At 40.2% G+C, this 12,725-nt stretch overlaps 1 protein-coding gene across 2 annotated transcripts in view; it reads left to right on the top strand.

Annotated features, from left to right (window-relative positions):
- Window positions 1-9,542, top strand: part of DNAJC27 (DnaJ heat shock protein family (Hsp40) member C27) — a 46,411-nt gene extending 36,869 nt beyond the window's left edge. The window contains exons 6-8 of one of the 2 annotated variants that reach the window (XR_011076672.1): window positions 1,980-2,140; window positions 5,679-6,050; window positions 7,270-9,542. Coding sequence is in view for 1 of the 2 variants with exons in the window: in XM_068564881.1 (XP_068420982.1) it covers window positions 1,980-2,140; window positions 5,679-5,811 (294 nt within the window). In the remaining variant the exon portion in view is untranslated. Of the gene's footprint in view, window positions 1-1,979; window positions 2,141-5,678 lie in introns of both variants that reach the window. The other variant, XM_068564881.1, reaches the window with a different exon arrangement.
- Window positions 9,543-12,725: the final 3,183 nt, after the last annotated feature.

Here is a 12,725-nt window from a genome sequence, read left to right as displayed (position 1 = left end):
CACAAGCAAACATTTGGGAACTGTGATCCCTTTTAGGTTGCTTTTTTTTTTTAGATTAATCTTGGGTAGAACTAATGGATAGTCTTTAAAAAAAAAAAAGGGTAACAGAGTGTAATAAACTATTCTGTAAGTACTTAGAAGTAGTGCTTTCCTGCTGGTTCAATTTAATCAATACTTTCTTTGTTTCCTATATATTTAATAGACACTTTATGTCAGGAAGGAACTTGGTTTTATCTTACACTGTTAACACAGAGCAGTATTAAGATAGACTAAAATTAAGTTAACACTTCTCTTGTCTTGGTATCTAACGGCTTTTCCTTTGACACCCCTTTTCACATGTCAAGGCTTCTTGTTTAGGTTGCCAAATTGATTAGCTAATACTGGAGATAAAAAAGAGGAGTCAAAGAAAAGGATAAAATTTTTAGATGATAATAGGCACTATAGAAATATCTGGAAAAAAAAGAGGAAGAGATTAAAAAAGAAATGGAGGGATGAGGAGATAAGTCAATTTAAAAGCAGCCATAGTGTATTAAATTAGTCTTTTGAGTGAAGTTATTCAACAACAATAATAGTGCATAGAGCATGAAATATGAGCAGGATCAAAAAATAGTTTTCACTTTGAAAAACATTATAAAAATAGGAAAAGAATATGAACAGTTTACAGAACAAGAAAAGACCGATAAGCAGATGAAAAGATACTCAATTTCACTTATAATTAAAGAAATGAAATAAAAACTGTGAGATACACATCAGCTTGGCAAAAGTGAAGATGTATGATAATGCCCAATGTTGACAAGGGTGTGGGGAAATAAGCACTCCCATACACAGTGATGGGAGTATAAACTGGTATAGCCTTTTTGTATGAAAGTTGTCAAAATTGAAAAGTAAAATGCACGTACACTTTTATTCAGTAGTTATTCTTTTAGGAATTTATCCAAAAGCAGTATTCCCACAAGTGTGCAGAGATATATACACATAAAAAAATATTCACTAAAGCACTGTTTGTGAAAAAACCTAGCAACAATTGACCTTTCCAAGAATAGGGAGTTGGTTAAATAAATTATGGTATAGTCACACAGTAGAATACTGAACAGTCATTTAAAAGGAGGAATTGGGGAGGGGAGGGTAAGCTGGGACGAGGTGAGAGAGTGGCATTGACATAAATACACTACCAAATGTAAAATAGATAGCTAGTGGGAAGCAGCCGCAAAGCACAGGGAGATCAGCTCGGTGCTTTGTGACCACCTAGAGGGGTGGGACAGGGAGAGTGGGAAGGAGACGCAAGAGGGAGGGGATATGGGGATATATGTATACGTAGAGCTGATTCACTTTGTTATACAGCAGAGACTAACACAACATTGTACAGCAATTATACTCCAATAAAGATGTAAAAAAAAAAACTAAGCAAAAGAAGGAAGGAAGTGTCTATGTGCAGCTAGAGAAAGGTTCCAAGATTTATTATTATGTGAAAAAAAAAATGCAAGGTGCTAAGCAGTGTGTTTAATCTGCTCTCTTTTATGTAAATGCTTAGGGTTTGGATGTGTGTATGGACTGGGTACTGATAGAAAATTATTCTGGAAGGATACTGAAATAATATATTAACAATGGTTACCTCAAGGAGAGGAACTTGAGGGGTAGGGAGACAGTTTTCATTTTACACTTTTTCCTACTATTTGAATTTTTCTAACAATATTCATGTACTAGTTTTTAATTTCAAGTGTGGTTATCTGAGAGTAGGATTATAAGCCATTGAAATTTTATTCCTTATCCTTATTGTGTGCTTAAATATATATATATATACACACATATATGTATGTATAGTATGTATAGTATGAAAGAAAAAAATCTTCCAAAGTACATTTGCTTTATTGTGAATTTTAAGTTTTTGGAATATATTAAAATTCTTTAAGTTGATGGTTAGAAGGAATTCCTATTTTCTCAAAATCAGTTCTCCTCTGGGATGTGTTTTCTTTTTGCAGACCTTTTATGTATCCATAGTTGATTTATGTGAAAACGGCGGGAAACGTCCTATCACAAATAGCAGTGCTAGTTTCACCAAAGAACAAGCAGACACCATTCGCAGAATTCGAAATAGTAAAGATAGTTGGGACATGTTGGGAGTCAAACCTGGGGCCTCAAGGTAAGCAGTGCTCTCAGATATTAGTGCTGCCTTCTGTTATAGAAAAAGACTCAATCATCAGAATTATAGTGCGATATCTTCTTGTAATTGGCTAGAAATATGAAGATGTGTGGAAATATCTTGGATTACTTAATAATGCTCCTTCACTGAATTAAGTGAACACCAAAGGGAGAAAACAGAGGGCACAATTACCTAATGTGGGAACTATGTAGTTTGTGTATTATATAAGTACCTTCTGAAATTATATGCTCTGCTTTTGTTGACTAAGAGCCTTGAAGCTAATGTAACCTCAAAAAAAAAAAATTCTTAAATCATAGAATTTTAGAGAAGGAAAGAGTGTTAGCCATCAACCTGTCCAAACATTTCATTTCATAGGTGGGAAAACTGGGACTCAGTGAGACTAAAAACACAGTCAAGGACCCCAGGAGTTAGTGGTAGAATTGGTTCTTGACCCTGAGCACTGTGCGTCTGCCTGTCTCTGTCTCTTTCTATCTCTGTCAGAAATCCTGCTAGTTCCTCGTCTGTGTGTGTTTATATTAAATTATTTTATTTTATCCAAAATAATTATTTGGGAGAAAAGGAAATACAATCACTACTCTTTGTGAAAGAATAAATCATTATCCAGCATGATTATATAACTTTTCCCCCCAGTTTTATTGAAATATAATTGATATACAATACTGTATAAGTTTAAGGTGTACAGCATAATGATTTGACTTACATATATTGTGAAATGATGACCACAGTAAGTTTAATTAACATCTGCCATCTCATATAGATACCAAAAAAAATGTTTTTTCCTTGTGATTAGAACTCTTGGAATCTACTCTCTTAACAACTTTCAATTGTTATATAACTTGTAATGCTATAATAATACTGTTACTATACGTTATTATTAGAGTTCTCAGACCTTTTTATTTTGCACCATAGCTTTCCTCCCCTTTCTACTTTTTCACCTTGATTCCCGCAAAAGAAAAAGTAGCTCTTGAAATCGCCTTGTCAGCGTCAACAGCATTAAGCATCTCCTCCATTTTGGTCTCATAGCATATCTTTGAGTCCAGAAAGAAAGAGGGGAGGGGAAAAGGGAGACAGTTATTGGTCTCCCTGGACTTGCCAGGCATTACTGAGGAGCTGTTAAACACCTGAAGGAATTCAGATGACCTCATAGCACAAAATTAATTGGTGGCTTTTAAATGTCCTTTTAGACTTCCATAGTCACATCCTAAATTCTTCCATTTCATCTCCAAGGGATATTGACTCTATAACTAAGAAACTATTACTTACTAATTAACTTAGAACAATAATCATTAGGGAAAAAGAAACTTTTGGTTTCTTACTTATTATTGTGGTTAACTGGAACCTCCCAAAATTTACAGGACCTCCATAATTTCCATATCCTTAACCAATATAACATGTTCTTATCTTACCTTTGTTCCTCTGGGTCTATCAAACTAATTTGTATGGCATGAGCACGTTTGGGCAAAACCTAAAAACATTTATTTTATCTTTTAAATACACCTTTATTTTATTTTTTGGCCGTGCCGTGCGGCATGCGGGATCTTAGTTCCCCGACCAGGGATCGAACCCGTGCCCCCTGCAATGGAAGCATGGAGTCTTAACCACTAGACCGCCAGGGAATTCCCTAAAAACATTTTTTTTAAGTTATAGAGAGTTTTAATGTTTGTTCAGTGCTATGTTTACTATTCTTGAACTTTAAGAAAAATCTTCAGTAGAATTAATATATTTTTTACACACCTGACTCAGTCTTGTTTCTCTAAAATTTTCCTTGAAAGTTTCTCCTGCTATCCAGAATTCTTGAAAGGTACCAGGCCTAACCACTAACCCCATATGGACATGTTTCCTTGGGAAGCAGAGTGGCTAGAGGGGCCCAACCCAAGACTCACTCATGGGAAAGAGAGAGGATGCTGTTTCTGCCTCAAGGACAGAGAGTCTTTTAGGGAGAATGTGATTCTTATTAGCTAATATCGAAATTATCTATGTAGAAAAGCTACATGCAAGGTAAAACAAGAAAATTCAGAAGGACTCCTCTAAGATCAGAAAGCAGAAAAAGCCTTAGGACGTATGCCTGCGACATGGACAGCTGTTAACATAGCCCTATGACCTCAGTCTCCCCAAGCTGACACGTAAGATATCACATATGCACAAATAATATGTAACATTCAAGTAGAAAAATATACACTGCAAAGTGAGTATACAAACAAACATGATCAGATATCACATCCAAGATATCAAAGACCATCTCCCTGATTTGGAGAGCCAGACTAGAAGTCCTTCTGATAAAGAATAAAGGAGATTTGGGGAAGCACCAAATCCAGGCTTATAAGTTAACAAGAACCTTGAATTACAAAAGGAATACAAAAGGGAAGTGGGAAATAAAACCATCTGGTAGAGACAGAGCCGGACTCTGACCAGGGGAGCGGCTGGGTACTTGAAAGCCTCTCAGAGGCCTGACACCTGAGGATATGAAGAGCGGGGAGAATTGCAGGGCCAGGTGGTCTCCAGCCCCCACCCCAGCAGTCCCTGCTCCTTAGAGGTCTCTCCTGGGGCTCCCTGGTCTTTGGTGAAACACTCATCGTACTGCTCCTTTCCTCTCTAGATAATGTTAAATTCTCTCTTGTTTCTTCTTTGGTCTCAGGGAGCTCACTGTAACTCTCAGGTACCCCTTTCCAGTGGCTCTTTCTTGGTCAGTGGTGCCACCATCTTCCCTGAGGCCTTAGATTCCCCATGACCCTGGAACTCATTTCAGCCCTTTTTCTCATGTCTTCTCCACCCCTATACCCATCTCATCATCTGCTTCTGCCAGGGCTTTGTTTCTATTATCTCTTTTGCCTTCCCTTGTTGGCTTCCACAAACACCTTAATCTAAACCCTTGTATTCATGCTTGGGTTATTGTAACAACCTGCTACCTGTCTCCTAACTTCCAAAAACAGCTTTCCCAGCACCATTTTGTCATGAAACACCTACTGTTAAAAATCCAACTTTTTTGTTGTTTTGCCTTCAAGGCCCTTCACTTAACTGACCCGTGCTCCCTGGCCAACTTTGTTTCATGTTACTTCCCAGTGCAGTTTCCTCCTGGAACTGCGTGCGGGCTCCGGCTCCCTTCCTGGCCTCTGCCGGTTCTCTCCCTGCTGCTCTGTATTCCCCACCACTGTGTCAATCCCTGAACCCAACCTTCTTCCAGAACCCTCCTCCAGGGGGCCTGCCCTGATGGCCCCTGTCCTCATTGCTTCCGTCGGCAAATGCCCAGTGCCTATGAAGTGCCGAGTGCTGTTTTCATCTGATCATGTTTGTTTGTATACTCACTTTGCATTGTATATTTTTCTACTCGAATGTTACATGTTATTTGTGCATTGTTTGTTTCCTAGTCCTTTAGTCCCGTCTTTGAGAAAGGGTAACATTTATTTGGGATATGCTTACTGTAAGAGATATTATGATATCCAAACAGCTAAAATGCAGTGCGTGGAGGGTGGGGGCTGACCTCGATACTGATGACATAGAGCTTTGCTTTTTCTCGTAGAGATGAAGTCAATAAAGCATATCGGAAACTTGCTGTGCTGCTTCACCCTGACAAGTGTGTAGCACCTGGTAGTGAAGATGCCTTCAAAGCCGTTGTGAATGCCCGAACAGCCCTTCTGAAAAACATCAAATAGAAATTAGAAAAAAAGACAAGTGTGGGCCTCAAGTCCAAACAGACTTTCCCTAGAGGTAAAATAGCCAACATGGGTTTTTCCTCCACAAAATCTTACAGCTCTTTTCACTCATGTGCTGTCATTTGTAAATCAGTAATTCGGGTGCCTGTTACCGTGCCATAGACATTTTGCAGAGAGATGAAGTGAAGAGGACCAAGCGCCGCTTATACACGACCGTTCATTTCCTACTTCTGAATGACGTAAGATTTTTTTCTCATGAGTTTGTTAGCTCTGTCAGTGTAGCATCCCTTAGGCACTTTGCTCAGGAAAGTCCATGAGGTTTCTGGAAGGAGGATAGGAGGATCCTTTCACTTTTTCTTTTTAAAAAAATTCATCATCAGAGAAGAAAACACAGATGGAAGCAGACATAGCAGAATCCCTGAAAGTGTGATGACCTCACAAGCAAGTTGCCCCTTTTACAGTGAGTTTCTTAGGTAGTATCTTAAGCATCAATCTATAGTTAATGAACTCTTGGCAGCCCTTTGGAAGTGAAACGAGGCGATACGATTCTGAACTGAGCAGCCCTTTTGTGACGTTCACTCTGTTCCCCTTCTCCAGCCACAGGGGGAGAGACCAGCCAGTCCTAAGAGAGCAAAGACAGTGATGGCGGCCGCCAGTTCTGGTACACTGGCTGCTGCTAGTCCTGCCCCTGAATCTGATGCCTCTCCCTGGCCGTGGAAGTGGGTGCTGGTAGCTGCAGGGAGTATCATCGCCTAGGAATCAGGAGTCAGACTCCAAGACAGCAGTGCCTGCAGGTCACACTAGATTGAGCACACGTGCCCAGGGGGCACGGCCGGCCTGGCTCGGGCATGTTTGATGCCCTAGGAGAGCCTCCATATGAGGCTTATGCCTTCTTTGTTTCTGCATCACAGCAGGTGGGAAAGGCCGGGGTGCCGGGCCTCCTCTTTACTTCCTCATCAGTGTTAGTTCCCTCTTTCTTCCCTCTGCTCTTCCTGTGCATATCTGCCACCATTTCTCTCTTCTTGAATCCCTGCCTTCCGGCTCTTGACTCCTCCATCCTCCTGTGCAGCCTTCACCTGGGCCTGGTTGACCAGAGACAAGTTATGGATCCTTTGGGTGGTGGACAGAGAGATCTTAAGGCCTGTGTGGGAAGAATCTCTGTTACTTTTGCTTGGGTTACAAATTTCTGATTAGTAATATTTTTAAGCTACAGATTATGAAAATCAATTTCACATAGAGAGATACATTCTCTTGCCGTAGTATCTTCCTCAGTATCCAAGGGATGGATGAAGATCAAGTGTGAGGACCAGCCTTTCTTCCAGAGCTTACAGAACCAGTGTCACTGCGTGGCTCGTTACACCATCACTCTCATGTTACTCAGATTTTTAGCTGTGACCAGGCTGCACTAATTGGGGCTTTAAAGTATGTAAAACATTACTGTCTGTGAATTTTAAACAGCTATCCCATATTGATCGCCAAGGAGCATTCACCTTACCACCGGAGAAGAAAAACCACTTTCGTTTAATTCAAGCCCACTGCAGTCTTCTGGACTCTTCCCTTCTCCAGAGCAGCTTTGCTTTGTGCGGCTGCCCGTGAGCTGCATTGAGCTGGTTGTCAGGAAACCAGAGCGTTGTTTTCTAGTATGAATTTTCATCTCGGTGATATTGAAAATGCTTTTTTTTTTTTTCCTATAAATTGAGATACGAGTATGATTTCTTGTGGGATTTTCCTCTGGCCTTTTAATTCTAACTAGCTCTGGGCCTGTAGAACTCCAGCCCAAAGTTCTTCGGGGCCTAAATTTTGCTTAAGGCCTTCATCATGCCTAAAGTAATTAAACATAGATCTGTTCTTACAGCAGGACTTAGGAGGGTCATATTTATGAGGGACTGTGCATGGTGGTATCAGCCCAAATTGACATGACAGGTCACTGAGTATGTGGCCCTGGGTAAAAACTGGTGCCAGTTTTCATTGTTGTTATTAAACACTAGATTGGTCACCTTATTCAACTACATGGTGCAGATGAGCAGTTATAGCAGAGAGAGATCTTTAGTGCTTCCATTCATATCCTTATATAACGAGTGACTTGTTGAAATTTAGCCTGATCTTGATTCGTAGGTCTTGAGGCTCAGTTCCCAGCACCTTGATTATTAATGTTAAGGATGGCCATGTACTACTTCATTTATGTAAAAGAAAGTTAAGCTTCAGGGTCCTAGAAGTTTTCTGATTTCCATAATCCTTGAGTAGAATATCAAGAAGTAATGAAGCCTGATTGGCAATGAAAAGTAACTTCATACAAAATTTTACAGACCTCTGTGCATTAATTTAAATTCTTGGTGCAAATATGTACTTTGTAGTTCAACCTTATTAAAATTCTTCAGCCAGTTAGGATTGCACAATACATCAGTGAGAGTAATAACTAGCAGAATAATTTCAATGGCTAAAAAAATTTTTATAGAAAGTCATGTTTTTCAAAAAAAGAATAAAAAGTTCGAACAGCTATTATTCAAGAAAAGCCATTTCTTCTGCATTTGAGTCACCAAGAATTAATACTTTTAAAACTTGTTAGAAATACCTGGAGGCTTTTGAAATTAATTGTCCAACCTACCTAAGAACTTTAAAATATACCCTCCTTTTGTTCCTCTGTTCCTCTTTCCTGCCTCCTTTTGAATTGATATTCTCAACTGTCAACATTTTTTTTACTTCAGCGTTATCATTTTATTTCTTCACATAAATTTGTGCTCGGTAAAGTCCAGACTTGGGGGTATTGTGGTGCTACCCAAGATAAATTGCTGTAACTCTGTAGATTGCACTCTTTTCTTTAAGGCTCACATTTACCTCAGGAAACTCACTCTAGGATGTTTTTTTTTCGCACTGAATTCTCAACTGGTAAATATTTCTTTATACTGATAAATTAGTACCTAATTCACTGTTCGCTAAATGAGCCATAGATAAGGCAGCTAAATTTCTGAAAGAAAGCCACAGTAAGTGGGCAGCCCCTGTAAGCTCTGAATCAGTAATGAGGTAGCTGTTCCTCATAGAACAATGACAGAATCTCGAGGGGGAGGGAGGTATTTCAGTCTCAAGTTCGAAAGGGTAGGGCCGTGCGCACATTGCCTTTGACAGGAACAGTGCCTGTCCTATAAGCAGTTTCAGTGGGCCCTGGGATGTCACTCCCTCTCCACCACACTCCATATAGCTCACTCTGAGTCTGCCAACGTTTTTGTAAAACTTCTGCAGAGGAATTTAGCCGCGAAATACAGCTAACCACCTTCCGTTGCAAGTTTTGCAAAGTGAAGAGGGGTTCATATTTCTCATGATTGGTACTTAGCACAATTGTAAGAGACAGTTAATACTGTTTATACGTTGGTTTTTCCATTAAGCATTTCTAGAGAAGACGAAAGCTTAAACTTGTGGTGTGGGTAAGTTAGATTATGTCTGACAAGCAGTGCAATAGGAAGCCGTGCAATAAAGGCCATGTTGGTGAAATGACTCGCTGGAAAGTTGGACAGTTTGGGTGAGCTTCCTGCATCGATGGCCTGCGGGGTGGTCTGCCCTTGGGCCGGGAATGCACAGTCTCTAAAGAAACCCTTTGCTCTTACGAAGTAATTTACATACTTGCTTTCTGTTGAACTAACGGAAAATGTTAAATCTAACAGCTGTTTATGTCTTGTATAGAGAGTGTCATATGTATTCAAGTTGTGTATTTTTATAAAGTAAAGGCAAATGCCAAACACTGGTCTGTGGGCTGCACTTATTTGTTGAGATACTGGTCTTTAATGTAGAACATGCTAGTCTAGAAGCCAATCCAGTTCCTTACCAACTGAGATCGTAGATAAGACATCTTGCTTTAAGTTGCCAGTGCGTAAAGTGGAGGAAATTTTATTCACTGGTCCCTCAGGCTAACCTTAATTAAATTGTGATGAAAGTGTTTTGATCTCTTAAAGAAAGATACTAATATTACGTGTGCCTTTTTAATTCAAATGAAACTATTGTTATCTCATTTTAATAATGCAGATCTTGGCTGAATAACTTAATAATTCAGCTAACTAGTCCCTGGACAACAAGAAACCTTAAGTAACAGACTATTGTGAACCCAGATTTGAAAGTGAAAGCCTTGTAGGGCCAACGCGCAGAAGGCGGTCTATCTCTGAAGACTTCAAACAAGAGCTTTAATTTTCATTATGAATGACATTCGTCATCACCTGAGAATGCCCACCACTCTTTTGGGGAACTGCTCTACCCTCTCCATACTGCTAACGTGTTCTAAAGGGGAGCTGCCAAATCCTCCTATGACCCACCCTTCCTCCCTGGTCACAGGGATTGGCCCAAGAGATGGGAATGTCACCCAAGCTGAACTAATTGGCATCCCTCCCTGGGATCTTTCTAATTGGATCTAGGAAAACAAACTTCTTCTCAGGAGAGGAAGATAGGAGGAGTCCTGCTGATGCTGGCAACCTTGATTCCAACCTCATAGAAAAAATTTGAGAGAATGAAACACATTCAGAAAGAGTCAGAGTCCTGATGGCTAAGACTTTCCTTCTAGTCCCCTGAGATCCCCTGAACTGGTTGTTCTTCAAGCCCATCAGCCACCCCAGAATCCTTCTAATAAATCTCCACTCGTCTCTTTTCTGCTTAAGTTTCCTGGGGTTTGTTTTCTGTTACTTGCAACTAAAAGAATATTAGAAAATAATAGACATTAAGGATCATGAGCAGGGATGAGAAAGTTATGGTCTGTAGACTGGTACAGTACTTGATAAGTATATTATGACATTTTATATATTAAAATATATCCAAATACTTGGTGTTTTCAACTGAAGTCTTGGGCTATGTTTTTCCTTTTTTTAATTTATTTATTTTTGGCTGTGTTGGGTCTTCGTTGCTGCACGTGGGCTTTCTCTAGTTGCAGCGAGCGGGGGCTACTCTTTGTTGCGGTGCGCAGGCCTCTCATTGAGGTGGCTTCTCTCGTTGTGGAGCACGGGCTTCAGTAGTTGTGGCATGTGGGCTCGGTAATTGTGGCATGCGGGCTCGGTAATTGTGGCATGCGGGCTCAGTAGTTGTGGCTCGCGGGCTGTAGAGCGCAGGCTCAGTAGTTGTGGTGCACGGGCTTAGCTGCTCCGTGGCATGTGGGATCTTCCTGGACCAGGGCTCGAACCCGTGTCCCCTGCATTGGCAGGTGGATTCCTAACCCCTGCACCAGCAGCTAAGTCCCATAATATCTTAAATTTCTAGTCAAACTTCATTGTTAAAATATTCTTTCACCATGCATTTATTGAGCACCTACTATGTGCCAGGCTCTGTTCTAGGCACGGGGGATGTAACAGAGCACAGAACCAACAAAAATCCCTGCCCTGTGGAGCTTACATTCTTGTCATTGTTCTTTTTCATTTGTGAAGTTTTGAAGAAAGTTTATTTTTTCCTGTAGGTTTATTTCTGAAGAGGCAAATTTGCATTTTTTGACTGCTCTTCAAGATATGCAGTTTTGCAATTAATACTCTGATTGCTACTACATACTGAAGATCATGTAGGTTGTTATAATGCTATATTAATTTTTTTTTCTTGAGAACTTAACCATTATCATTATACAAAGTTGTTTTTCCTGTTGACCTGGAGGAAATAGTACTAGACTTAAGGACTTTCTTTTTATACGTTTTATATTAATAATTAAAATAGTAATATATCCTTCCACAGCAGTTGATAAGGTTCTGTTCATCTGGAGGGGAAAATATCTAGAATCTCAGCTGTTGTTTTAGTTAAGTAAATAGTGTATACCTCTGATATCACCCAGTTAAAATTATGATCAGTTGACTTTAGGAAAATTATTTCTCCGTGCATCCAAAACAGTTAGTTGTTAGTGATAATTATAAAATCAGCAGAAAGCATTTGTTCTAGGGAAGAGAAATTAAGAGTCTGCTATGACTGAGAGAAATTGAGGTGCCACATGCCTCAGATATCAGGATGTGAACATTCTGCTGGTTTCAGGATATGAGAGAAAACAAAAAGGTTAATAAAATAAATACTAAAGAGAGAGAAGACATCAAGTTGTTCAAAAGGAAATTTAAAGAAAACAAAAGAAACTATCTCGGATCTGACTAGCAGGGAGAAAATAGAAAAGCCCCAAGTTAGTGGTTGTCAGTGCTTTTTATCGACAGAACCCTATATTTCTAGTGAACTCCGATATGAGACTTTTATATAAGAGCAACATTTTATTAGGATAAATTTATAAAAGTTCAAGCTTTTAACATCACTCCATATAAAAGCAACCTACCAGGCAGTTCTGTCTCCTAGGGGAGACGTCAGCATTTATATCAGAAGATGATAAATCCCCACACTATTCCCTCCTGCTCGCAGATGCTGGTGAGGAGAGCGCCTTGCCCAAGAAAGTGATCAGGTTCAAGGAAAGTTAAGAGCTTCTGCCAGGCACTCTGTACTGCTGGCAGTGCTGGACAGGAACCCTGTTTAATGAAGCGTCCTAGTGAAATCTTAGGTATAAGGGAAAGTACTGTGGCTGTGTGGTGAGGCACAGAGCCGAGCTGCTCTTCATAAGAAATGAACAAGACTTACACGGGTTGGGGCTGCCTAAAAGAAAAGGAAGAAAGGGGCTTCCCTGGTGGCGCAGTGGTTGAGAATCTGCCTGCCAATGCAGGGGACACGGGTTCGAGCCCTGGTCTGGGAAGATCCCACATGCCGCGGAGCAACTGGGCCCATGAGCCACAATTACTGAGCCTGCGCGTCTGGAGCCTGTGCTCCCCAACAAGAGAGGCCGCGATAGTGAGAGGCCCGCGCACCGTGATGAAGAGTGGCCCTCCGCTTGCCACAACTAGAGAAAGCCCTCGCACAGAAACGAAGACCCAACACAGCCATAAATAAATAAATAAATAAAAATAAAATGACTAATACTCTTTTAAAAAAAAAAA

Source organism: Eschrichtius robustus, chromosome 15 (assembly GCF_028021215.1).
Source record: "Eschrichtius robustus isolate mEscRob2 chromosome 15, mEscRob2.pri, whole genome shotgun sequence".
NCBI lineage: Eukaryota > Metazoa > Chordata > Mammalia > Artiodactyla > Eschrichtiidae > Eschrichtius > Eschrichtius robustus.
The sequence above is the reverse complement of the archived record's forward strand: the minus strand, read 5'-3'. Positions and strand labels throughout refer to the sequence as shown.